The 27,623-nt window shown below is 49.2% G+C and overlaps 1 protein-coding gene across 1 annotated transcript; it reads right to left on the bottom strand.

The window, feature by feature from the left end:
- Window positions 1–1,914: 1,914 nt before the first annotated feature.
- Pdia4 (protein disulfide isomerase family A member 4) lies at window positions 1,915–21,137 on the bottom strand. The gene is made up of 10 exons (XM_048340438.1): window positions 20,979–21,137; window positions 15,060–15,228; window positions 11,865–12,070; window positions 9,249–9,387; window positions 7,085–7,290; window positions 6,812–6,970; window positions 5,556–5,707; window positions 5,136–5,292; window positions 4,546–4,779; window positions 1,915–2,682 (listed from the first exon to the last, which is right to left on the bottom strand). The coding sequence occupies exons 1-10, from the start codon at window positions 21,064–21,066 to the stop codon at window positions 2,267–2,269; spliced, it is 1,926 nt and encodes a 641-aa protein (XP_048196395.1). The 5' UTR covers window positions 21,067–21,137; the 3' UTR covers window positions 1,915–2,266.
- Window positions 21,138–27,623: the final 6,486 nt, after the last annotated feature.

Consider the following 27,623-nt stretch of genomic DNA (forward strand, 5'->3'; position numbering starts at 1 on the left):
GCTTACTAAGGAGTTAGTGGTATTCAATTCGTTTCTGCCCAATGTTCTTCTTTTTTCAACTTCTCCAATTCATGTCCTTTGTTTGGTTTTGCCTGTCCTGGGCCTTGAACTCAGGGCCTGAGCACCGTCCTTGGTTTCGTTATGCTCAAGGCTAGCACTCTGCCATGAGCCACAGTGCCACCTCCGGCTTTTTCTATACATGTGGTGCTGAGGAATCGAACCCAGGGCTTCATGTATACAAGGCGAGCACTTTACCACTAGGCCATATTCCCAGCCCTCTAATTCATGTTCTGAATAATGGCATGAACTTAAATTCCTGTTTGTTTTGGTTGGCTGTCAGGGTAGAACTCAGGGCCTGGGTGCTGTCCCTGAGCTCTTTTGTTCAATGTTAGTGGTCCACCACCTTGAGCCATAGCTCCACTTCCAGCTTCCAAATTGTTAATGAGAGATTAGTCTCAGGGGGACACTTGTGCCCAGAGTTGGCTTGGAACCACAATCCAACTATCTCAGCCTCCTGAATAGCTAGAATTATAGACATGAGCCACCAGCACTTCTTTTTTTTTGCCAGTCCTGGGGCTTGGACTCAGGACCTGAGCTTCTTTTTGCTCAAGGCCAGCACTCTGCCACTTGAGCCACAGCGCCACTTCTGGCTTTTTTCTATATATGTGGTGCTGAGGAATTGAACCCCAGTGCTTCATGTATACGAGGTGAGCACTCTACCACTAGGCCATATTCCCAGCCCTGCTTTTTTTCTAGTAGATAAGTAGAATTTAAAATGCTTGATATTTAAGTATTTATATAAAATAATGCCAATTTCTGTACTATACTACTGTAATTAGTCATACAGAAATTCAGGAACTGATCAAAAGTGAGATTCTTGAGGTCTACACATGTGTTGCAAGGGAGGCTTCAAAGCGTAAACCATGGAACAGATAATCGTCCACTAACAAGTAGTTGTTGAAGTAGTAAAGTGCTAGCCTTGAGCAAAGAAGCTCAAGGATTGGGACACCACTCAAGCCAAGTTCATGCCCCAGGTCCAGCACCAAAAAAAATGAAGTGTCTCGTCTAGAAATATTTGAATGTTGTCATTACATCAACATCGGTTACTGGAGTGCTGATGTGAATGCTATTGATGCTTCCACAGCACATTTGTGTCTGTACGGTACACATTTGGCCCTTCAGAGGTGGAACATCTTTGTCGCCAAAGCACTGTGTTTATGGGGTTCTGTGTATTTATTTAATCACCTGGAGTGCGGATAACTTCTCTGGCCCTGGGGGATTTATCTTCAGGGGTCAAGCGAGGGATATCCTGCATGCGACCTGCCTACTAAGCCCAGGTCTTGCCACCACTTACACTCAGCTGCAAGGCTCCTAGAACAGGTTGTATTCTAAGTCATTGAGGTTCATGTTGTGTGTGTGTGTGTTTATATGCGCTGGTACTTGTGTGGCTTGAACTCCCGGCCTTCTCCTCTTGCTTTGCTTTTTCTCAAGGCTGGTGCTCTACCACTTGGGCAACAGCTCCACATCTAGCTTTTTGGTGTCTAGAGATAAAAATCTCACAGATTTTTGTCTGCCTGGGCTGGCTTCGAACCTTGATCCTCAGATCTCAGCCTCCAGCACCTGCCACTAGCATTTTTGAGCATTTTTCTCTAGCCTCAGTGGGCTCGATGCGCTAAGGTTTCTGGGCCTGGAGAACCGGAGCACAGGTACCTGCGTGCGGGCACACTGGTGGTGTCGGCGCCGCTCTGGAGATCGGGAGCTGCTAGGTGTGGGGTGCAGGTTGAAAGGTCATGGGGGCAGCTGCCGGGACACAGCTCTGACTGTGCCACAACCAGAAGGAACTAGAAACCAAAACACACCAGCAGTCACGTTTTCTTAACGGTCCCTCGCACAACGAGAAAATAAAAGGCAAACTCACCATAATTTGGCAAAGACGTTTTTTTTTAACTTTAAATTAAAAAAAAAAACATTCTCAAACCAAGAGATTCAATGTATTGAACGCTGAAGAAATATTAAAGAAAGTGTAAGATTAAAAAAAAAAATCAGTCCCCAAATGATAAAAATAGATGTATCCTCCATAAAAAATCTGGTCTAAACTATTGAGTCATTCATAGCTATTCAGTATTCAGAGCACGTGTCATACAAAGTATAAAATAACCCAAAACAAACAAACAAACAAAACCCCCTCAGAAAACAATGCGGCTGAAGTCGCGGCCTCAGGGGCGGGCCTGGGCCGGTGGGGCCCCGACTGCGCAGACTCCAGCCCTCAGAGCTCTTCCTTTGTCCTGCTCCATTTGGTGGTGTGTTCATCTATAAACTTGCTCAAATGCTCCAGATCTCTGTCTCCGCCCTCAAACTTAATCGGGTTCTTTTTGTCCCCACTGGGGGCGAAGTAGATGGTAGGGAAGCCGTCCACCTTGTAGTGGTCGCTGGTGACGTCGTTGGCGGTGGCGTCCATCTTGGCGATGACCAGGCTCTTCTGGCCCTTGTACTTCTTGGCCAGGCTGGTGTAGACGGGCTCCAGCTGCTTGCAGTGCCCGCACCACGGGGCGTAGAACTCGATGAGGACGTCCTTCGTGGGGTCCAGCACAATGGCGTCGAAGGTCTTTCCCACCACCACCCTGACGGGCCCCTTGTTGTTCTTGGGCACCGGCTGCGATTTGACCACTGGCTTCAGTTTTCCTGCCAAGGAAAGAATGGGAGTAGGGGCTGAGGGACCCTGGGAGCCGTTGGCTCCACCAAAACCAGGGCAGTGAGGCAGCCATGCTCAGGGATGGGACGGCTGTCAGGCAGCTGGCAAGGACAGGAAGGGCCTTGGCTCCACACACTATCCCAACAATGGGCGCTGCTTCGGGTAACCACACCTGCCTCTCTTCTGATCCCTGTGGAGGCCCCAAGATGGTGGAAGTTCACCCTATTCCTGGGAATGGGCTCTGGGTCAGAGCCATCACTGCCATCTTGGTATGGAGACACCATGGAGAGTGGGCCTGGGGGGGGGGGGCGGGGGGGAACCCCGCCAAGCCTCGGGCATGTGCTGACCAGTGCCAGACCTGGCGATTTGCTCAACCAAGATGAATAAACAAGGGCTGGGGATATGGCCTAGTGGTAGAGTGCTGCCTCGTATACATGAAGCCCTGGGTTCAATTGCCCAGCACCACATATGCAGAAAGCGGCCAGAAGTGGCGCTGTGGCTCAAGAGGCGGAGTGCTAGCCTTGAGCAAAGAGAAGCCAGGGACAGTGCTCAGGCCCTGAGTCTAAGGCCCAGGACTGGCAATAAATAAATAAATAATAATAAATAAAATAGGAAAAAAGAAGATCGATAAGCATAACCTGTTCACAACTCAGATGTGGCTTTCTTTACTTCCAAATCCAAAAGAGAAAAATTTTAAAGTATAAAAAGAAAAGGCTTAAACCAGGCACTGGTGGCTCACAGGTGGCCTGTCATCCTAGCTACTCAGAAGGCTGAGATCTGAGGATCACAGTTCAATGCTAGTCCCAGCAGAAGTCTGTAAGACTCATCTCCAATTAACCACCAGAAACTGGAAGTGGAGCTGTGGTTCAAAGTGGTAGAGCGCTAGCTTTGAGCTAAAGAACTCAGGGACAGGGACAGTGCCCTGACCCTGAGTTCAAATCCCACAACTGACAGAAAAAAAAAAGCATTCCATTTCTATTTTTATTTATTTATTTATTTATTTATTTATTTTTTTGGCCAGTCCTGGGGCCTTGGACTCAGGGCCTGAGCACTGTCCCTGGCTTCTTCCCGCTCAAGGCTAGCACTCTGCCACTTGAGCCACAGCGCTGCTTCTGGCCGTTTTCTGTATATGTGGTGCTGGGGAATCGAACCTAGGGCCTTGTGTATCCGAGGCAGGCACTCTTGCCACTAGGCTATATCCCCAGCCCAAGCATTCCATTTCTAAGACATGCTTGTCCTGGACTCCATAGCTGGACTTTAATTCTACCAGGAAAAGCAAACCAGAACAGCAGCAGCAGCAGCACACAGTGGGGTCTTGTGCCTCTCCATGTGGGCTGCTTCTGCAGACATCCCCGCTCTGACACTGAACTTTATCCCCTTGAGGATGAGCTAAATGGACTCCCAGCTTGCTTTGCTTTCAAAGCAAACAGAAGGAAAAATTACTACGAGGGGAAGAAAAGCAAACACACAAAACAACAACAAAAACATGCAATTCCCAATGTCCTCAACACCTAAGCCGCCTTGGTGCCCAGGAGTCCAAAGGACCAGCATGTCGGGGAGGGGGAGGGTTCTGTCTGTGGAAGACCTCCAGACGCCCTGTCAGGACCCATGTCTGTCCTCTACCCAAGGGGCCATCTCAGCCTTGGCTCACCTTTTATTTATTTATTTAGCCAGTCCTGGGCCTTGGACTCAGGGCCTGAGCACTGTCCCTGAGCTTCTTTTTGCTCAAGGCTAGCACTCTACCACCTGAGCCACAGCGCCACTTCGGGATTTTTCTGTTTATGTGGCGCTGAGGAATCGAACCCAGGGCTTCCTTCAGGCATGCTAGGCCACACTGCCAGCCCTCGGCTCACCTTTCTTGAAGGCTGTGACGAAGTCCCGGAGGGTGTCGGAATCAAACTCGTCTGGCTCCATGGCAAACTTCTTCCCGCCCTCATCAAAGATGGCGGCGTTGACGTCCTCGCCGCTCTCGCCGAGCCCCAGGTCCTTCACCTCGGTGGCGTAGTCCTCCTCGTCAGCGATGGCGAAGGTGTACTCGGGGAAGTCCTTGGCCACCTCCAGGACCTTGTTCCGCCAAAACTGAGTGGCTGAAACACAGCACGGTGTGTGAGCTGGGTGCTGAGCGGATCGACTGTCCCGGCGTGGCCCCAGCCTCGGCCCGAGCATCCACAGAGGCCACGGCTGGGCGAGCCATGCCCTGCCGAGGCGGCCGGGGCTGCAGGGCCGGCAAGCCTCCCGCCCGCTGTGCCCGGAGGTCCAGGCTCAGCTCTCCTAGCCCTGCAGGCTTGATGCTAAGCTCCCTTCCTGCTAAAATTGGAAGGAAGCAGCATTTTACAGCACTGGACGGGAAATTAAAACCACAGCCACGCCAATGGCCTAGGACAGGACTTCTAGAAGAGCCCTCCCCATCCCCACCCCAGGCAGGTCCCGCTGGGCTCCTCACCGGCCCGGTAATCAAAGCTGAAGTCCACGCTGTAGTAGACGACCACCAGGGGGCGCTTGGCAAAGCGCTTGGCGTCGTTGGAGGTCTTGCGGTGGCCCACCAAGGGCAAGGAGTGCTTCACCACGTGCTCCTGGATGGCTGAGGCCTCCGTGGACCCCTGTATCCAAAAGGGTGCGGGTGAAGGGCTCTAGCTAATGCTCCACCTTCACGGACAGTAGGAGAACACGTGTTTTGGCAAAGGAAGTTGAGTTCTGCCAGGGCCTCAGGCCGGTGACCTGCTGGGTGTGTCTGGCCAGCCCCACCTTGGCCTTGAGACACAGGGAGGGGGGCGGCTGTGCTCCTCTCCCGTGCCTCCATGTCCCAGATCCTCCTGCCTGCTGTCCAGGTCGGCAGAGCCCGTGTGAGGAAGCGCTCCCTTACCTGCACATCCATCACGTAACTCCTGGGCTCATACTTGGACTGGAATTTCTCAGGCTGCATGATGACCAATTTCCCCGGGGAGACTTTGAGGAACTTAGCTACGTCCGTGCTGAAAGTGTGGTGGAACTTGTAATCTTCTCTCAGGTTGTTAGCTACCAAGAACAATGCAATGCAGTTAAAGAACAGTGCAATGCAGCTTATTAAATTCCTTTCGGCTAAGATTTAGTTCACTGCTCTGCACTGGCCAAAGCAAAGTGTTTTGAAGACGTGGTTGCTTCTGAAAATTCTGTGTGGACGATACCCAGACCTTAACCATACAGAGTTTCTCAACACTGGCTTTGAACTGCAACCCTCAGATCTTAGCCTTCTACGTAGCTGGGATTTTAAGCACGAGCTATGGATGCCAGACCTAGGCATTTTGTTGTTCTTGGCGGTGTTGGGGATCTAATCTACAGCCTTGCACATTAGGCAAGCACTCTGGAGCTCAACTCCGGCCCTGGAGTTTTACACAACACTGTACACTTCCCAGCAGCGTTGGGTATGTGACAAGCGACAAAAACTTAGTTCAGCCCTGAGGGGCAGTCCATACCTGCTTCTTCTTTTTGCCAGTCCTGGGGCTTGAACTCAGGGCCTGAGCACTGTCCATGGCTTCTTTTTTTTTTTTTATTAATTGGACATAAATTTTTTTACAAGGTGTTGTGCAAAGAGGGTGCAGTTACATAGTAGGGCAGTGTGTGCATTTCTTGTGATATCTTACGACCTGTTTTTCTATCCCTTGTCTAGGTCAGGTTGACATATATGCAATATACAATGTATCAAGAACATATACAGTATTCACAGACTTGGTCTCTACTGTCTCTCCGTCTCCCTTTGTTAACAGTCATATATCAGGGAGATCATGCCCCTTTGTTTTCTGTGTTCTAGGCTTGTCTCACTCAACATTATTTGTTCAAGTTCTGACCATTTCCCTGCGAATAACAGTATTTCACCATTTCTAATCGCTATGTAGTATTCCATTGTGTATAAGTACCATCTTTTTTGGATCCATTCGTCTGTGGAGGGGCATCTGGGTTGTTTCCATATTTTGGCTATTGTGAATTGTGCCTGGCTTCTTTTTGCTCAAAGCTAGCACTCTACCACTTGAGCCAGTGCCCCATCTGGATTTTTCTATACATGTGGCGCCAAGGAATCTAACTCAGGGCTTCATGTATGCTAGGCAAGCACTCTACCACTAGGCCATATTCCCAGCCCCATACCTGCTTCTTGATACTGCAGGTAAGCGGGGTCACTGTCCCCCAGAAAGACCCCAATGATGACGACTTCATCCCCATCCTTAAGGAACTCTTGCACTTGCTTCAGGGTTGGAATCTCCTTTGAGGGAGGCCCGGACTGCTCGATCATGTAGTCAACGATTCCTAGGAGCAGAGCACACGTTCAGGAGGCCCAGGGCTGCCCCGTCCACATGCTGGCTGGTCAGAGGCAGCCCCTGCTCAAGCTCCCTACCCATGTGAGGCAGGAGGCAGCCCTACCATACTTCTCCCGTGGGCCGTTGTAGTCGAAAGGCCTCCCTTTGCGGAAAATCTTCAAGGTGGGGTAGCCAGAGACGTCGAATCTCTTGGCCAGGTCTGTCTCTGCAGTGGCATCCACCTTGGCCAGGGGAATAGGGGGGGAGCGCTTGCTCAGCTCCTTGGCGGCCTTCTCGTACTCGGGGGCGAGTTTCTTACAGTGTCCACACCTGCCAAGAGGGAGTCGGGATGGTGGGGTCTGGGTCCCAGACTGAACCCACCCTGTGTCCCCAAGAAACCCGCCATGCCCACCCAACTTGGGGATGTCTCCCAGGCCAAGGCAGCAAGCCGGGCCCCTCGGGCACGCCTGGAGCCTGCTGCAGCATTCATGGGCGGAGGGACGTGCGCCTGCGCACACAGCAGCACACCTGGGACAGACAGTCAGGTGTGGCTGGGGACCGGCGGGCACAGAGGAGGTGACGGGTATAAGGAGCACAAGGACAGGACACTTGAACCGTGCTCTCGGAGCGAGGTGACAACACAGGTGGAGACGGAGGATGGGCGTGTGGATCTCTTACCACGCAAAACAGGGCAGGAGAACACAGGCACGAGTGGGAGGAACTTGGAATTGAGGCTACTGCGCTTTTTCTTTTTCTGGTGCGAGTCCTGGGGCTGTTCCTGGTCTTTTGCTCAATGCTAGTATTCTACTACTTGAGCCCACAGCTCCACTTCCAGCCTTTTCCTGCTGGAGCAGGCTTTGAACTGCCATCCTCAGATCTTAGCCTCTGGGTAGCTAGGATTACAGGTGTGAGCCACCAGCACTGGGCCAGACTACTGCACTTTATTACATATACCTAGCATGAGGCCTAGGTTTTGTCCCCAGCATACCATCCACACCAAACTACACCTGGCTGAGGCCTCTCATGTCACGGGTTCTGGGCCTCAGTTACCATACTGTCCTCTGAGGCACCGTACTCTGGATGAAGTGGCGCTAGGGGGTTGGCAGGGTGCACTGAGCCGACTCCTGGTGGTCAGAAGCCAGGACCTGCCCCTGCCTCTGCCGGCCCTCGCCCACTGCGCTGCGGCAATGCCAAGGCCGGCCTCTCTCAGCACCAAGGAGCACAGCAAGGGGCCCATGTGCCCGTCTTCTTTCCCAAAACGTCAGGGCTTTTGCTTCCGTTTCCCCGACTCATCTGTTTTCTCGTTTCATTTGTACACCCCGCAGTGACAGGGGCAGAGGTGCTGGTGGCACAATCCAGACGGTCTGAAGTTTGGGGTTGGCTATTAACTTCCTGGATCCAGAGTGCCTGAGCCGCTTACCACGCTGACTGCGTGGCCCTGCGGTGCACCCGCCACGGCCTCCACGAGCACCCCTTTCCCCGGGGGCACCCCAGAACACCAGCCACACAGTCACACTCAAGATTCACCACCCGCGTCTATGTGGCCCATCTGATGAACACCAGGCCTGCTCAAGAGGCAGATCTTTGGCTGACGGACAGGAAATGTGGCAAGATCAATGGTGCCCGGGACCACCTTCTGGGGAGGTTGAGGGCCCCTCAGAGCCACGGCCATTCCCCTCTGAAGCCTTTCCTCCAGTGTGCTCTGCCCATCTCACCAACCGTCCTCCACAGGTGATCCACGAAGCTGGCCAACAGCAGCCACCTGCTTTGGGAACCTCACACGCCAGCCCACGGGTCCACAAGCATCTCTTTCCCCTCCTGATTCCTGGCATTTCTTTCCTTTGTGCCCTTTTTCTCCTGAAGAAAATATCACATCGCCTGCTTCCTTCCATACTGCCCCCCCCCCCACCCCGATGGTTGCCCATGAGCTTTCTCTTCCCGAAGACCTGGTGCCTCAACATCACTCCGTGCTAACTAAGCCACATGGACCGTGTCTGTCAGTGTCTGCTTATGCCTCGGAGGGTGCTAAGAAGAATCATTAGCCGGGTGCAGTGACTCACGCCTGCAATCCTAGCTACTCAGGAAGCAGCGCTAGATCATGGTTCAAGGCCAGCCTGGGCAGGAAAGTCTTTGAGATTCTTATCTCCAATTAAGCACCAGAAAACCAGAAGTGGTGCTGTGGCTTAAAGTGCTAGAGCACCAGGTTCTGAGTTCAAGCCCCACAGCCAACAAAATCCCCCCCAAAAAGTCGTTATCTTAATAGCATGAGACTAACCCCCCCATCTTACCATGGGGCGTAAAATTCCACCAGAATGATGTCTGCGTCATTCACAATTTCATCAAAGTTATCTTTGGTCAACACCAGTGTGACTTCGGGTGGAGGTGTCCAGTTGGGCTGGGAGACTTCTTTGACTTTGGCAACAATCTCTGGAAAGAAATCACAAGACAGGAAAGGAGACTGAGAACGCCGGCCTGAGCTGGCAAGTGCTCCCATCACTGCCAACGCGGGTGGGGAGGAGGCGGCAGGGAACACCACTTGCCTTCCTCCAGCGGCGCCTCAGGGCAGAGCCACCTGTGTCTTGTTAAGTCAGAGGGTCCCGCTTCAACAACCCCAGTGCATTTCCACTGCCCCCACCAAGCCTTCTCTAGATGGCAGAGGTACTATGTGGTAAATGAATGACCTCATTCCTTTATCCCCAGACGACGCCCAACGGCAGCGGCAGCAAGGGACCAGTCTGACACCTACTCCTGCAAAGCAGTCGTCTCTAAGTACCCACAGTGGAAACCAGTGGCTCACACCTGTCATCCTAGCTAGTCAGGAGGCTGAGATCTGAGAATCATGGTTCAAAGCCAACCCAGGCAGGAAAGTCCACTGAGACTCTTATCTCCAATTCACAAGCAAAATGTTGGAAGTAGAGCTGTGGCTCAAATGGTAAAGTGAAAAAGTTAGGGACAGCACCCAGGCCCTGAGTAGCACACACACAAATTACAAAGGGTAAGTAAACAAAGGCAGCAATGGCCTTCACTGGACACTATGTTGAAAATGAACTATAGGGGCTGGGGATATGGCCTACTGGCAAGAGTGCTTGCCTTGTATAATGAGGCCCTGGGTTCGATTCCCCAGCACCACATATATAGAAAACGGCCAGAAGTGGCGCTGTGGCTTAAGTGGCAGAGTGCTAGCCTTGAGCAAAAAGAAGCCAGGGACAGTGCTCAGGCCCTGAGTTTAAGGCCCAGGACTGGCCAAAAAAAAAAAAAAAAAAGAAAATGAAAACGAACTATATAACTTGTGTGGTATGGGGGGAAGTTGGGAAGGAAAAACTGGGAGAAAGGAAGAAGTGACACTGTTCAAAAAGAAATGTACCCCTTACCTTTCTGTGTAACTGCAACCCTTCTGTTCATCATCTTTATAATAATTTAAAAAAATTTAAGATGACTAAATCAGCAAGAACAACAATGAAGTATCTGTGAAGACTACACAAGAAACTTACAGCCTGGCTTCCTGGCTCATGCCCATACTCCTAGCTACTCAGTAGGCTGAGATCTAAGGATTATGGTTCAAAGCCAGCCTGGACAGAAAGTTCATGAGATTCTTCTCTAATTAAGCACCAAAAAGCTGGAAGTAGAGCCATGACTCAAGCGGTAGAGCACTAGCCTTAAGCAACGGAAGCTCCGGGACAGCACTAAGGCCCTGAGTTCAAGCCCCATGTCCAACACGCACACACTCAAACCTTACTACATCAGACACCTTCCTGGTGGGGGTACTGAAGTGCCCAGGGTCAGGGTAGAAAGGCTTTCATGAATCCATCTCTTCAAATTGCTGAGCAATAGGGGCTGGGGATATGGCCTAGTGGCAAGAGTGCCTGCCTCATATACATGAGGCCCTGGGTTCGATTCCCCAGTACCACATATACAGAAAATGGCCAGAAGTGGTGCTGTGGCTCAAGTGGCAGAGTGCTAGCCTTGAGCAAAAAGAAGCCAGGGACAGTGCTCAGGCCCTGAGTCCAAGGCCCAGGACTGGCAAAAAAAAAAAATTGCTGAGCAATAAACAATATAATCATCCAGCTATCATAGTGACGCACGTATTGTGACAGCAAGCGTCAGTGGAAGCTTACCCTGCAACTCACTCCACTGCTGAAAGGACCAGACACACGGACCCCAGGAACTCTGAGGCTGTGTCCATCTGCAGCTGGGCAACAAGGCTGCTAAGCTTGCCCCGTGCCCACTTTCAAGCTCTAACCCATCTAATGGTCCTTCTGCACCACGGTGGGGATGGAGACTGTGGCAGTACCTGCCCCCCCGCCCCCAGGAAGAAGCAATTTCACTTCTTCACTCAGTGCCCAGCAGAGGTGCACCATTACTGCCAGGTTTCAGCAAGTGGCTCAGTGCCACAGCGTGGGCAATGGCTGGGTGCTTCTAAGAAATGTCAGTTATTTGTCCTAGCTGGAACTTACTGGACCGGAAACTCTGGCTGGGATCTCAAAGCCCACCGGCGGGAGTCCTCCTGATGTACACTCGAGACCAAGAACCATGCCCTGGACAAACACTCGCAACCCTGTCATTTGCTGACACTTCTGGATTAGCTTCTGCTCCCCATCTTTTTTTATACTATTTCTAGGGGGGACTACTAGGTGTCCACCCCCAAGGCCTTCCTAGGCATGCGCCCTACCATGTAAGCCATGTTCCCATCCCTGTGCTCTGGGTCTTGAGTGGATGGAATGCTGAAGGCATCTCTCCTGCCAAGGAGAAACGGGTTTCAACCTCAGTTTCCCCAAGTGTTCTGGCACAGCTGAGGCTCCTGGGGTCCATAAGCCTCTCCTTCCTTCCTCTCCCTTACCCCCAGGCCGCTCACCTCCCTGCTGTTGGCAGCGGTAGGGGAGTGTAAGTGCAGGGTGCCAGCTCACCGGTCTGGGTCCTGGCGCCCTCGTAGTCCACCGCCTGCCCCTTCTTCAGGATCTTGATGGTGGGATAGCCACTCACATCGAACCTGCTGGCCAGCATGGATGCTGAGGTCGCATCAATCTTTGCAACAGGAATGGGAGGATCGTGTTCCTTCAAGGTACTGGCAATTTTTTCATATTCTGGAGCAAACTGCTTACAATGGCCACACCTTAAGAATGAGGGTTAGGAAAGGGGAAATGGATCAGCTCATCCTCTGGAGACGGACCTCCAACAACACACACACACACACACACCCATGGGGGCTGGAGGAAAGGTATGCAGTCACAGTCACGGAGAGACGCCCATAACTCAGGCCATGAGGGCTTTGAAGGCAAGCAGGTCGAGATCTGACTTTCAACTCTGCTCTAGACAAATACTTATTTTTTCCCTTTGCAGCTGGCCAGCTGCAGATCCACAAGTTCACAGACTCAGCTAATTAGAGGTCAGCACTTTTTTTTTTTTTTACAAAGGGCTGGAGATGGGGGCTGGGGTTATGGCCTAGTGGCAAGAGTGCTTGCCTCCTACACATGAAGCTCTCGGTTCAATTCCCCAGCACCACATATATGGAAAACGGCCAGAAGGGGCGCTGTGGCTCAGGTGGCAGAGTGCTAGCCTTGAGCTGGAAGAAGCCAGGGATGGTGCTCAGGCCCTGAGTCCAAGGCCCAGGACTGGCCAAAAAAGACAAAAAACAAAAAAAACAAAAACAAAGGGCTGGAGATGGAGCCTGGTGGTAAAGAGCCTGCCTACAACAGCACCTGCCTAAGACCAAAAGGAACAAAAAAAACTCTATGGAACAGAGACTTGGCGTTATTCGCTCCCCGGGGGAGCATAGCACTATGGACACAGCATTTATCTTGTACGAGGTATCACAAATAATCTAGAGATGATTTGGACTATCAAAGGATGAGTGTAGCATCCTGCAAACATTATAGCATCTATGTTAACAACTCGAGCATCAGTGGTTCTTGAATCAATTCCTCCAGGACATCAAGGGTCAAGTGCAAAAGTCTCTCAAAAAAGAATGGTTTAGTGACCTTTCTCAGGGAGCCTTGGGGGACCAAAATTCCTTATAAAGATGTGTTTATGCTCAATTTAAGTACACGGTCTTGTTGTCTGAGGCTACCTAGCTACAAAAACATCAGCATTCTGATGTTGGCTTGTAATAAACTTGTTTTAATTTTCTTTTCATTGTGTGTGTGTGTGTGTGTGTGTGTGTGTGTGTGCTGGTACTGGGGCTTGAAGTCAGGGCCTTGTGCTTGCTTAGCTTTTTTGTTTAAGGCTAGCACTCTATCACCTGAGCTACATCTCCATGTACAGCCTCCAGCTGGTTATGTGGAGATCTTTCTTTTTTTGGTGCTGTTCATGGGGCTTGAACTGAGATCTTAGGCACTGTCAAGAAAGCTGACCTAATGAACTTTTCAGCCCAGGCTGATTTTGAACCTTGATCCTCAGATCTCAGTCTCCTGAATCACTAGGATATAGGCACCAGTGCCCCGATGACTACAATTATTTTTCAATGAACCAGTGGAGCTGGAGGTGGAAGTTCAGTGGTAGAGCTCTTGCCCAGTATATGCAAAGGCTGAGTTCTAGCCTGAGTAATATAAAAAAAAAAATGGTCTCCCAAAAAACCATATTTCCCAATTTCTTAAACATGGTAGTGATAAACATGACCTACATAATAAGCTCTTTATGGTACGTGATTTTAGGATGTTAAGGTATTCAGCTGCAAGTGTCTCATGCCTGTAATCCTAGCTGCTCAGGAGGCTGAGACTTTGAAGATCTTATTGTGAAGTCAGCCTAGGCAGAAAAATCTGTGCAACTATATCATCAATTAACCAGCAAAAGGCTATGCTGGAGGTTATGCTATTCTCAAACGGTAAAGTGCCGGCCACATGTAAGAAAGCTGAGTAAGAGCAGAAGGCCCAAAGTTCAAGCCCTTGTACTGGCAAAGAGAGAGATAGAGACACAGAGAGAAATTATGAAAATGTTAAGGGATCTGTAAAATAGGAATAGTGAAACTTCACAGACCTATTAAAAGGACTGTTTAGATTTTTTTTTTCATTGTTGGGTCAGTCATGGGGCTTAAACTCAGAATGTGGACGCTGCCCCTGAGCTCTTTTTGCTCACAGCTTGAGCTCTACCGCTTTGAGCCACAGCGCCACTTGCAGTGAGATAAGAATCTCACGGGTACATTTCTGTCTGGGCTGACCCTAAACCTCAACCCTCAAATCACATCCTCCTGAGTAGCTAGGATTACAGGTGTGAGCCACCAGTTCCTGGCCTGTCTAGATGTTTTATATTAAACACTCATCCCAGCGGGAGGCCAGTGGCTCACATCTATTATCTTAACTATTGAAGGAGGCCGAGTGAGACCTGGAGGAGTGAGGAGTATAGCCAGCCCAGGCAGAAATTTTTGACGACTCCTATCTCCAGTTTACTAGCAAGTGGTGATCCATGGGTGTGGCTTCAGAGCACTTGCAGTGTTGCAAGAGCTGAGGAAGAACACAAGGCTCTGAGTCCCAGCTCCAATACCACCAGATACATGAAAAAGAAAACCTCATACTATGTTTCAACCTCAGGCACTGGACACAAGTAATGTGACAATGTTGTCTTAGAAATGATTGGGCTGGGAATATGGCCTAGTGGCAAGAGTGCTTGCCTCCTACACATGAAGCTCTTGGTTCGATTCCCCAGCACCACATATATGGAAAACGGCCAGAAGGGACGCTGTGGCTCAAGTGGTAGAGTGCTAGCCTTGAGCGGGAAGAAGCCAGGGACAGTGCTCAGTCCCTGAGTCCAAGCCCAGGACTGGCCAAAAAAGAAAAAAGAAAAAAAAGAAATGATTGCCCACAGGGTGGGAGGGAGTTGTGATAACAGGGCTGTTAGACACAGGACAGACAGGAGAGGTGAGGAGGAAGGACTATGAGTCGTCATGAACCGCATTAGGGCGTCTGTGACTGGAAAGGAAGTGGGTGCTCGTCCCCCCCCCCCACAACTTGATGGCAAAGGCCACCACCTAGCACCTGGGCAGCCACTCAACTCCCACAGGGGTCTCAAGGTTGCCAGTTGCCCCCTCCATCCCCCCCCCCCCGTCCGCTCCAGCTGGCAGCACGCGAGGGTCAGGTGTGAGAATCAAGAATGAGAGTGCGGGGCCCTACCATGGTGCGTAGAACTCCAGCAGTACTGTGTCTTTGTCAGCCACAAAGTTATCAAAGTTGGCATCACTTAGGACTAAGACACCATTTTCTTCCTTAACTTCCAAGTCGTCTTCCTCCTCCTCATCTTCCTCCTCTTCCTCCTCAAGGGCATTTTCTCTATCAGATGAATCTAAATGGGAAAGAACAAGATTGATTAGAAAAAATGACAAGTCTGGTGGCTCACACTTACAATCCTAGGACTCCACCTCAGCCAAGGAAGCTAGGCATGTGGCACCCTACCACCATCCAGCTACAACAGAAAGCCTAGAGGTGGGTCACAGTCCACGCACAAGACCAGAAGCAACACCCTATCTCAAAACAATCAGCACACAGAAGGAGGCATGGATCAGTGATAAAGAGTACCTGCCTAGCAAACTGAATTCACACTCCAGAACCAACCAAGGAGAAAAACCAAAGAACCAATCTTCTCCTCGAACCCCAAAGCCTCAATGCATCGTGTGTATAAGGAGGGGTTGTGGTTAAGAAATGTGTGAAAAATATCACTCTAGAATTTAGAAGTCAAAGGATCCACCAGGACTTGGGATGGGATCAGAATGTCTATAACTCAAAGTCCTCGAAGCTGCTGGGCTTGCATGGGCAGCGCCTCCAGAAACAAAAACTCCAGGAAAGCAGGAAACCTAGACTCAGCCTTGTCTTTTCATTCCAGAGGACACATGCACAACAAATTACACCTTTGCTTGGAAGCCAAGTTTCCTTCCCAGAATGTGGGAAATTCAGTATACCCTGTCAACTTTAATTGTTGATTTTTTTTGCCAAGTGACAGACATAAGTGCTCGTGGAACCCCGATTCTCATTACATCCATTTCTCCAGCCAGTTCCAACAATGAACAGCGGAGCACAGCAAGCAGGAGCACTTCATTAACAAGGAAGCCAGAAGATTCCAAGGGGCCAATTCTCCTTTTCTGGAGCTGCTTCTTAGGAGCTCAATCAAAACCACTAGACACTGGGGTTACTCAGAATCCTAGGACCCCCGGGACCTGTCACTGTACTAAGCCAGCAATGGCTCTAAAGTAGCAGACAGGGGACCCCGGCACCTCCAACCCCAACCCTCCCCTCCACTTGGATCTCCTGCATCCTGAGTTCTGAGGGCAGATTTGATCATTGTCGCTCAGATCCACCCATCTGCACACTAACTGCAAAAACCTCACTTCTACCCCCACCCCATGACCTCTTCCTGCCCCGCAGCTCCTCTCCCTAGAACTGTGCCCCTCTGCTGAAGGCAGGACAGCAAGCTGAAACATGCCCACCACTTCCAGGGCACAAATGCTAGCTGGTGACTCGCTGGCCCACTGTTTTCCCTTGTGCAGCAGGAAATGTGGGCACCATGGGCAGGTGAGAAGCCGGGAAAGGGCAGGGGACACAGCGGAATGCACATGACAGTACCTGCTGGCCCACATCACATGTCTTGAGCAGTTCCCTGAGAAAGAGGGGCAGTGTCCTCAATCTGGAGAACAGCCCAGCATTCCCAAGCTTTTCCTAGTCAAACCTTTCTAGATCGCAGAGGGGGAAAGGCAAGAATTCTGCTCTCTGGAACTCAAAACAATGGAGTCTATTGACAGGTATCCTTGAAATAATCCTGTGAAAACAAAATATACCTCTTGATGTCATTAACTAAGCTCAGTGGCAAATAATACTGTGAGAAAGAGAGAGAGTGTGTGTGTGCGTGTGCGCGTGCGTATGTGTGTGTGTGATTACTGGGACTTAAACTTGGGGCCTGGGTGCTGTCCCTTACACTCTACTAATTTGAACTACACCGCCATTTGCCATTTTTGTGGTTAATTAGCGATAGGAGTCTCTCACCCGTAATCCTACTCAGGAAGCTTGAGATCTGAGGATCAAAGTTTGAAGCCAGCCTGGGCAGACAAAACTAAGAAACTCTTCTCCAATTAACCAGCAAAAAGTTAGTACAGTTTAAGTGTAAAGCACCAGTTTAGTACCTCTCAAGAAGGGATGGCTGGTGGCTCACACCTGTAGTCCTAGCTACTCAAGAGGCTGAGTTCTAAGAACAACATTCAATGCCAGCCTGGGACAGAAAGTTGGCAAGACTCTCATCTCCAATTAGCCACTTAAAAACCGGAAGTGGAGCAGTGGCTCAAAGTGGTAGAGTGCTAGCATTGAGCAAAAGAGCTCGGGGACAGTGCCTAGGCCAAGTTTTGAACACAAACACACACACACACACACACACACACACACACACACGAGATGGAGAAAAAGACCAAGGAAATGAACAGCACAGCCTCCTCTGAACAGACCACTCACCAGGCAATGGCTTGTCCTATCTGACCAGATGACCAGATTGCTCCCCTCTAGTCAAGGGGGTGATAAATCCCTCTCTGAGCACCCCAAAATAAGACTAATATGACAACCAACCAGTCCACAACTTGACTGAGACCATTTCACGACATATGCCTTCTGCAGGCTACTCTCATTCTCTGTCTACTCAAATTGAAAGCTCTCATCTCTCAGGACAAGGGAAGATGGCTGCCCATGGATTTACCTGCCTCTTTCCTGGGCTGTCCATGCAGCGGAATGAAAAAGGATTAGAAGATTTAGCACAATGCTCAGGTGGATGGATGGGCCCAGGATAGAATCAACACGGCCACTTAGCTACAAAGGTGGAAGATTAGAAGTTCAGTGAAGATGCTGAAACTACAGCCACAAGGCAGGACCATCCAAGGAGCTGTACAAAAAGAAAGCCCACCCCCCAATCCCCTGAATATGGCCTAGTGGCAAGAGTGCTCGCCTCATATACATGAAGCTCTGGGGTCGATTCCTCAGCACCTCATATATAGAAAATGGCCAGAAGTAGTGCTGTGGCTCAAGTGGCAGAGTGCTAGCCATGAGCAAAAAGAAGCCAGTGACAGGGCTGGGAATATGGCCTAGTGGCAAGAGAGCCTGCCTCGTATACATGAAGCCCTGGGTTCAATTCCCCAGTACCACATATATGGAAAACGGCCAGAAGAGGCACTGTGGCTCAAGTGGCAGAGTGCTAGCCTTGAGCAAAAAAGAAGCCAGTGACAGTGCACAGGCCCTGAGTTCAGGCCCCAGGACTGGCAAAAAAAAAAAAAAAAAAAAAAAAAAAGCCCCCAGCCGGGCACAGTACCAGAATCACAGCTAACTGCAACTGTTCCCAATACCCCACCATGAGGACCTGAAATACAGTTGGCACTGGCAATTTCTGACAGTTTCTATGGAGACGGAAAAACAAACAAACCCAAAGGATGCATAAAGATGTTTCTTGCCTGTGCTCAGCCTATCCTGGGTTCAACACAAAGGGAAGTGACCCAGCCCCCTGGGTGAAATGGGTCAAGTTGTCCCCAAGAGGCTGCTTGTCAGACACCCTATAAAGGTGACAACACATTCCCTACAAAATTAACCTGCAACTGTTTTAAGGCATGGCCCTATCTTTTAGCTGTAGTTGTGCCAGTACTAAGGCTTGAACTCAAGGCCTGGGCACTGCCCCTTAGCTTTGTTTGCTTAAAGCTGGAGCTCTACCACTTGAGCCACAGCTCCACTTCTGGCTTTTTGCAGGATAATAGGAAGTTAAGGGTCTCATGGTCTTCTCTGCCTAGGTTGGGCTTTCAACTGGGATCCCTAGATCTCAGTCTGAGGAGCTAGGATTACAGAAAGGAGCCACCAATGCCCAGCTTCCTCTATGATTTGAGAAGAGGCTTTGGGGGAGAGGGGAAGTGTTGGGGGTTGAACCAAAGGCCCTGTGCCGGCCTAGCCCTGGCTCTACATTCCTACCTACTAGAAATCTACACATCCCTGCCAGCTAAACACCTACATCTTAATGGAGAGACTACTTTCCGGACTCCTTTTCCTTTCCTTTCTTTTCAAGTACTCAGGACCCAGGCACCGCACTACTGGTGCCACAACCCCCAGCCATGGGCTTCACTTACCCAGCACTTTCAAATAGAGCATCCCACACTCATGGCCAAGTAGCCGAACCCACAGGGCAAAGCTGTTTCTGCCATGGGGGATCTAACCAGACTGCTGTAACCTCCATCCACCCCACCAGACAACACGGAAGCCCTGCCGGCCCAGACACAGTCAGCCACTGTAAAGACATGGCCCCTAGCTGGCCACACACCAATCCCCACAGGGGAGGGCCCTGTCACCGCAACCCAAAATACCAGTAGGCCAACACTGAACAGTGCACAGAAAAGGAGAAAGTTGTTATCTGATTATCAGAGTGGCTTATAGAAGTAAATGATACTGTAGGCACTGAGCCAACCCCTCTCTCCCCCCCTCCCCAGTGATGGGAGTCAAACCCAGGGCTTTACACATATTAGGCAAGTGCTCTCCCACTGAGCTACCTCCCCAGTCCTCACTCCTATGTATTATTTCATCCTTGTTGTTTCTAGATGAAGCTAAGCAACAGGAAACTCTGGTCACCTGGATGATCTCGAGCTACTTAACAGATGGGAGGTCCTGATGCTCATCTGCTGTGCTGAATTGTCACCCACTTTCTTTCCAACATGCCCAAAGTCTTAGGGGCATCATTTAGGTCTTCCAGGTTTAAAAGGAAAAAAAGAAAAAAGGCTCTGAAAATCACCACTGTGTGGCACCCAAGACAATTTCCACTTTGATTTAAACAAGCCAATCCTAAATACAAGCAACAAACAGGATGGGAATAGAATCCTTTCTGTTTTAGCTGGAAGAATTTGAGGAGTCCCCGTTTCTAGTGATCAAAACCAAGACATTATTTATTCTCAGCTATGTTCCAAAAGTGTCCACCAAACAACACGGGCCCCCAAAGCTCCATGCCTCCCAAAGTTCATTCTGCTTATGAAAAACAAAAATGTGTTTAAAATACAGATTCTTGCCTCCCGTCCTGTATATTTTGGGGCTCTGTATTTAAATTAACAACCAGATGATTTCCATAAAGATGTTAAACCACACTTGTAGGCAACACTGAAACTTGGTATCTTTTGGCAGGTGTTTTTTAGTTTAGATTTGTGTCGTTTTTTTTCTCCTACTGGTGGGTTTTGCCTTTTTTACTTGAGCAGACACTGAAATCAGTAACCCACGCCAAAGTTACTCAACCTATCAGATACAGTATAAAGTTCACATCTCCCCTTACACACTGATACCAGAAAAAAGAGGTTGTTTTTTATATGGGGGAAGAAAAAATTCAAAAGCTAGTAGCCAGGAGAAAGGGAGACCACGAAGATTAAGGCTCTTTTATGTTTTCTAGGAATAGCTATTTTGAACTGGTCCTGCCTCCTATTCAAGCTCTCCTGTTTGCAGCTAGCTGAGGGAAGTTAGGAGCTACACCCCGCTCATCCAGGGGAGCTGATCACCAGCCTAGACCTCCCCACCCCCTCTCAACCCAGCGGTCCCAATGGCGGATCGCAGTAGCTGAACGAGTACTGGTAGAAGCCACATCCCCAGTTTGCACGAAGATGGAATTACCCAAACTCGCTTCCTCGGGCAAACCAGAGCGCGAACGCGGTTCCAACACGTCCTTCTGCAGACGCTCCAGGGAGCACCTAGGACCTGACCTGCACACGGGATCGCTTCCCTCCACAGGCGGGGTGCGCTCCCGGGAAGTTCCCGCCGGTCCCAAGCTCTGCGATCCAGGGCAGGGGCGCAAAGGCGGTGAAGCCCCGGGGCCAGGAGGGCGCCCGGCACCGGGCCGCCCGCCTCCCAGTGTCGCCCGGCCGCGGAGCCCGGAGTCCCAGCTCTGGAGGCCCCAAGCTCTTGGCCGTCCCCTCTGCGGAGGCCCCCAAAGACGTCGTGGGCCCCTCCCCCCCCGGAACCCCAAGTTGTGCAGGGGACGTGCGCGAAGCCCGCGCGGCCGTCCCACCGCGACCCCGGCGCGGCGTTGGCCCTCTCCGCCGGCCGCCCGCTCACCTCCATCCGCCTCCTCCGCGCTCGCCGCGGCCAGCAGCGGCGCCAGCGACAGGAGCAGGACCAGCAGGCAGGCTTTCCGGAGCCTCATGGTGGCGGGTACCGAGCCCGGCTCCGCGCGCCTGCGCTCAGAGTCACTGGCAGAGCGCCGCGCGATGCCCAGCGCAGGAAGCCGCTCCGGGGAGTCCTCGCTTGCTATTGGCCGATGGCGGAGGACGCCGCGGGCAGCCAATCAACGCTACCCGTTCGGCGTCAGTCGAAGCGCCCCGTGCGTGCCGCGCCCACTCCGCTGGCCGGGCCCCCGGGTCCGCAAAACCCTCGGCCCCGCAACATTAAAACTCTGGACTCTAACATGAGGTGCCCTCTTCTGATTGGCTGTGCCGCCACCGCCAATCACCGTCCGCCACTCGGTTTGCCGAGAGCGTAGAGGCGGAGAGGAAAAAGAGGGGAGAACAAAGGCGGCGGGCCGGACCAGGATGGGGCGGGGCCTATGGACGTCTAGCAACACGATTGGATGGAAGCGGTGGTGGGCTAGGCTGGAGGGTGGGGCTCCGTTAGGCGGAGAGAGCACGTGTCCTTAAGTGTCTGGCCAGTGGGCGATCCGGAATGCGGGGACCCAAGGCTGACTGAGGATCTTTAGCCAGTATGATGGTGACGGAAGGGCGCGCGAATCTGCTTCATGTTTGTTGGCTTCTCGGTTTCTTCGTTCCCTTTGAGCATGTAAAAATGAGCGTTTCTTTCCCTAGTGCTGCTCTGTGGCCGTCGTTGTTTAGCCGTGCAGTAGTTATTCCAGATCTACCTACCATCCCACTGTTTTGTGCAAAATCAAGGCTTCAGATTCCTGTATAAACTTTGCCTTATGCTTTTTGCTCCTTCGGTGATTTTTTTCCCCTGCTAAAGAGAGGAAATAGCTAGGTTAATCTACATCTAGATAAAGTCTTGAGGTTTTTCTTTTGTGATTGAGTTGGAGTCGAAATTAGGTTTGTATGTCAGAAAAGAGGCATGTGCTGTTTGTTAGGATTTGCCGTTACTTTTTTAAGAACAAAATCAGGGCCTCAGACTTGTTTAGCTGGTGCTCTACCATTTGATCCATGCGTTCCAGTTGGCTTTTTGCTGGTTATTTTGGAGATGGAGTCTTATGGACTATTCTGCATATGATGTCTTGATATTTCAAACCCCAGCTTCTTGGGTTGCTAGGATTACAGGAATGAACCACCCAAGGCCCAGTAGGGCTTGTAGTTTTTGTTTTTTAATTCCTGGGGATTGATACATCTGATGACACATACATAATACATAAGTAAAAATACATAAGTTAAAACAAAACTCATTTGTCTAGTCCCGTGTTTTATGTAGACAGCTTAAAAGTGGAAAAATTTAATCAACTTTCATTGAATTCCTATGGATCTGATGGTTCTGTATCAATCTGGTAGAACAGAAAGATGCTATGCAACCAACTTTAATGCCAGAGGGTACCAGAAGTGACGCAGTGTGCTACCAATGTAGACTATCAAACAGTTCGATATTTTCATAAAGAGCTCATCAAAAAGTCAGAATTGTTGTCTTTTCCTCTGGATTTTATTACACTGAAAGGAATGAGGGCCCCATTTGCCCAGATCATAGACACGGAAAACCAATTTTACTAAAGTACTCTGCTGATACCTGTGTGTGAGGAAACTTGAAGACACGCATGCACACACACGCTTGTAAAATTAAATAATATTCTTTTTAAAAAGCATTCTGAGCAGGTATAGAGAAATGTTTTTCTATGAAGGGATATTTTGATATTTATGATATCATTCCTAAGCCATACAAAATTATCAACACAGAGGATGACCTCAAGTAGCTAGGTGACAAGCAGCAAACGAGAATTTTGTGTGTCTGACATATACCAAATGATTCCCCAGTCACTAGGAGATCCCTCAGGCCAGACATACCCCATCCCTAAAGTATGGTATTAAAAGGTGGTTTTATCAACAATCATTATATTCAGTGTACATTCAGAGAAAATGGAACCTGGCAACTTGAGGGTTTGGGTGGGGTTGGGAAAGATAAGGAAGGAAAGAAGAGGGACCTTTATCAAGATGTATTTTTATCAAGATGTATTATACATATACACTGACTTGTTGATTTGTAAACCCGTTTGTACAACTACTTAAGGTAATTTTTAAAAATAAAAAAGTTCACTCAGCAGATAACATGAACTTATTGAATTGGAAAGCCCCTTATTTTCGTCCCTATATCTTATTCAGTTTGGTTATGGTGGTTTCCAGGCATCTGAGACCACAGGGTCAGAATGGAGCCTGTGAAGTCACAGAGCTGGACTCTCACTTAGAAATGTCTATTAGCCGGGCACCAGTGGCTCATGCCTATAATCCTAGCTACTCAGGAGGTTGAGACCTATGGATCAAGTTTTGACCTAGCCAGGGCAGGAAAGTCCAAGCCACACTTATCTCCAATTAATCACAGGCAAAAGCTGAAAGAGGCACTGTTAAGTGCCACTTAAGTAGTAGAGTGCTAGCCTTGAGCAAAAGGAGACCAAGGACAGTACCCAGGAGCAAAGTTCAAGGCGCAGGCCAGCAAAAAAACATACATATAAAGGAAGAAATGCCTGTAAGTAAACATTGCCCTAGCTAAGTCCCTTGGGTTGCCACTTACTGTGATTAGGTTAAGTTTATAGACAATTGAGATCTGTGTTTGCTTCATTTCCACACAGCTGTCTCTAGAGAAGAGGTCTGTGGGGGAATACATTCCATCTAGATAATCTCCAGGTGATCTTTAGAAATCCTGGCACCTAACACTGCCATCACAAGCTAATTCAGGATTTAGAAAATTAAGATGAGACCGGATAGCCTAGCAGTCTAAGGTATTTTGTTATAGCAACAGAACACAAAAAGACAAGATTAATTTTCTGTCATGGTGCATACCTAACACACACACACACACATTTATGTTTTCTTTATTGAAACTGAGGTGTTATGTTCATTAGTCATGGTCTTGGGTGCTGTATGTTTTGTGGTCCTCTCATTGCTATTTTATTTGAATTACCTTTCTGCTTTGTCAGTATTCCAACATAATCAAATTAGAGCTACTTGGTTGAGTCAGCCCAGGCAGAAAAGTCTGGGAGACTTCAATTAACTAGCAAAAAGATGGTTGTAGAGGTGTGGCTCAAGTGATAGAGCACTAGCCTTGCACAGAAAAGCTCAGGGACAGCTCCCAGGCCCTGAGTTCAAACCCCACAACCAACAACAAAACAAAAATCAGCGAAGCTCTTGGTGTTTTATACCAGACCCTCTATCATACCCTGAAAATAATTGCTATTGTGTTTCTACAAGGTTTATAGAGGAGTCCTGCTTTTGAAAATCACCTAAAGGCAGTCCTCATTTGTGCTTCCTCTTCCTGCTTGTCTGTAAGTTAAAAGAAATGTTTATTTATTTTATCACTGGTTGGTGAGAAGATTAAAGAATAACTCTAATGTCAACTCCAGTGAGAGACCCTGACCTGGGGGCAGCAACCACTCTCATTGCCAGGTAGGACTCTGTCATATGTCAGAAAACCTACATCTAAAATTTCCCCAGTGGCCCACACCTGTAATGCTAGCTCCTCAGGAGGCTGAGATTTGAGGATCACAGTTTAATGTCAGCCCAGGCAGGAAAGTCCACGAGACTCTCATCTCTAACTAACCACCATTTGTGGTGGGTTTTTTTTTTTTTTTTTGGTTAATATGAAATAAGAGTGTCCTGGACTTTCCTGCCTGGGCTGCCAAACTGTGATCTTCACATCTCAGCCTTATGAGTAGCTAGGATTACAGGCATGAGCCACCAGCACCCAGCACAGGAGTGTGTGTGTGTATGTTTACATATATATTTACTTGCATATTTGTTTACTTACTTATTTGTCTATTACTTTGTGCCAGTACTGGGGCTTGAACTCAGGGCATAGGTACTGTTCCTGAGCTTATTCTTTTTCTTCCTTTCTATTTTGGGTTGGTTGTAGGGCTTGAACTCACAGCCTGAATGCCATCCCTTTGCTCATTTGCTCAAGGTTAGTGCTTTACCACTTTGAGCTGCAGCACAACTTCAGGTTTTCTGGTGGTCTCACAGCCTTTCCTGCCCAGGCTAGCTTTGAACCTAGATTCTTAGATCTCAGATTTCTGAGTAGCTAGGATTACAGGCATGAGCCACTGGCACCCAGTGGCTTTTATATCTTATAATGGTTGAAAAAATATCAAAAGGTGGACAATGATATGCTGAAGTTAAATCTAAAACGCACTGGGACATGACAAATTACATAGGAGTCTAGATACTCACACACAGTGAGACTAAAAGAAGGTACTCTTAAGTAGAGAATCACAAAGGTGCAATACCCAAGTGCTAGTTCATATGTATATAAAATAATATGCACACTGAAACAACACCAAAGGTGTGGAAAGAAAGGACTTTTTTTTCTTATTTTTTCTTTTTCTGATGACTCTTATTCTTTATCTTATGTATGGTGCATTCATGTTCATATCTGTGGGAGGGCAGGGGAAGGGCACAGAATCCGTGGAAAAAGGGTGAAAAGGTGCAGCAATAGAGCACAATGGACATGGACAAAGGTGAGCTATACAACTTGTGGATAGAGACGGAGGGAAGGAATGAGAATGAGGGAACAGATGACACTGTATGGAAGGAAATATACTTATTACCTGATGTATGTAAATATAACCTGCTGTATTATCATCTCTATAGTAACAATTTTTTTTTTTTAAGGTAGAGATTGTGGGGCTGGGAATATGGCCTAGTGGTAGAGTGCTTACCTCATCTACATGAAGCCCTGGGTTCAATTCCTCAGCACCACATATACAGAAAAAAACAGAAGTGGCGCTGTGGCTCAAGTGGTAGAGTGCTTGGAGCAAAAAGAAGCCAGGGACAGTGCTCAGGCCCTGAGTTCAAGCTCCAGGACTGGCAAAAACAAAAACAAAAGGTGGAAATTGGGTGACATGTAAAAATGGCAAGTTTTACCATCCAGAAAAAATTTCTGGTGGGACACTGTCTCTCTCATTTATGAGTCACTTTGCTTCTGCGACGGCAGCTAGGATCTAGTGGCACTCCAGCCTGCAGTATTTCCTACCTGGTCCATGCAGAACAAGTTTACTGACTACTGTGTGTTGCATCTGGACTGGACTGCAAGGGCTCCTGTATTGGTCCACAAGGGCTCCTGGCTTAGTCTACAGCCTTTGGCTCTGCTGGGTGGTGGTGGAAGCTTTAGCAGTGGAGCCTAGTAGGAGGAAGTAAGGCCACTGGAGACATGGCTTTGAGGGAATCTTGGGGCTCTAGGCCCTTCTCTCCTCCTGTCTCTCTCCTTTCTGGTTACCATGACATCAGCAGTCATTTCTTTTTTTTTTTTTGGCCAGTCCTGGGGCTTGCACTCAGGGCCTGAGCACTGTCCCTGGCTTCTTTTTGCTCAAGGCTAGCACTCTGCTACTTGAGTCACAGCGCCGCTTCTGGCCTTTTTCTATCTATGTGGTGCTAGGGAATTGAACCCAGGGCCTCATGTATACGGGGCAAGCGCTCTTGCCACTAGGCCATATCCCCAGCCCCATCAGCAGTCATTTCTGACTCACACTGTGTCATGGTGTCCCTGAGCTCAACTGCAATGGGGCCAAGGGACCATGGAATGAAACCTCCAAAACTGTGTGAGGGCCAGGATAAACCTTTCTTCCGTCAAGTTGCCTTATCTCATGCCATCTGTCAGAGTGACCAAAAGCTGACTAACACACCGACCCTGACTCAAAGCCCAGTTTAAATAGCTACTGGGTATTTTTACTTTGGGTGTTCATCTGATTTTCTGACATATCAAATCCATCTATGTAATGATTCCCTTCCCCCTCTCAGTTCTAAACATCAGTGAATACTGGGTAATCTAATTAGATAACTTAGTTCCATCATTTTTTACTCCTTCAGCTCCCCTACATCTATCGAATTCCCTTCTTTTTGCTACTTTTAGCCCCTAAAATGTCCCTTGAAGTTCTGAGGATGGAGCTCTGAGTATAAAATGAGACCTAACCCAGCCCAGGCAGGAAAGTCCATGAGACTCATCTCCAATAACCACCAGAAAACTAGAAGTGGTGCTATGGATCAAAGTGGTAGACTGCTAGCTTTGAGCTGAAGAGAACTTGTGTCAGAACTCATCATCTGCTTATTTTTTTATTGTTATTATTATTTTTTTTGTGTGTGCCAGTCTCTGGGCTTGGACTCAGGGCCTGAGCACTGTCCCTGGCTTCTTTTTGCTCAAGGCTAGTGCTCTGCCACTTGAGCCACAGCGCCACTTTTGGCCATTTTCTACATATGTGATGCTGGGGAATTGAACCCAGGGTTTCATGTATACAAGGGAAGCGCTCTTGCCAATAGGCCATATTCCCAGCCCCCTCATCATCTGTTTAAAGGGATGTTCAGACACCTATGGCACAATGACCCCAAATTAATCAGTGGGTCCACTTTGAAATCTTTGGGCTCAATTGATGAAACGGTATAATTGCTGGGCACTGCTGATGGCTCACACCTGTCATCCTTAGCTACTCAGGAGGTGGAGATCTGAGGATCCAGGCTCAAAGCCAGCCTGTAAAGTGTAAAACTCTTACCTCCAGTTAACAAGGAAAATACACCCACA

The sequence above is a fragment of the Perognathus longimembris genome, chromosome 2, assembly GCF_023159225.1.
Source record: "Perognathus longimembris pacificus isolate PPM17 chromosome 2, ASM2315922v1, whole genome shotgun sequence".
NCBI classification, from domain to species: Eukaryota; Metazoa; Chordata; class Mammalia; order Rodentia; family Heteromyidae; genus Perognathus; species Perognathus longimembris.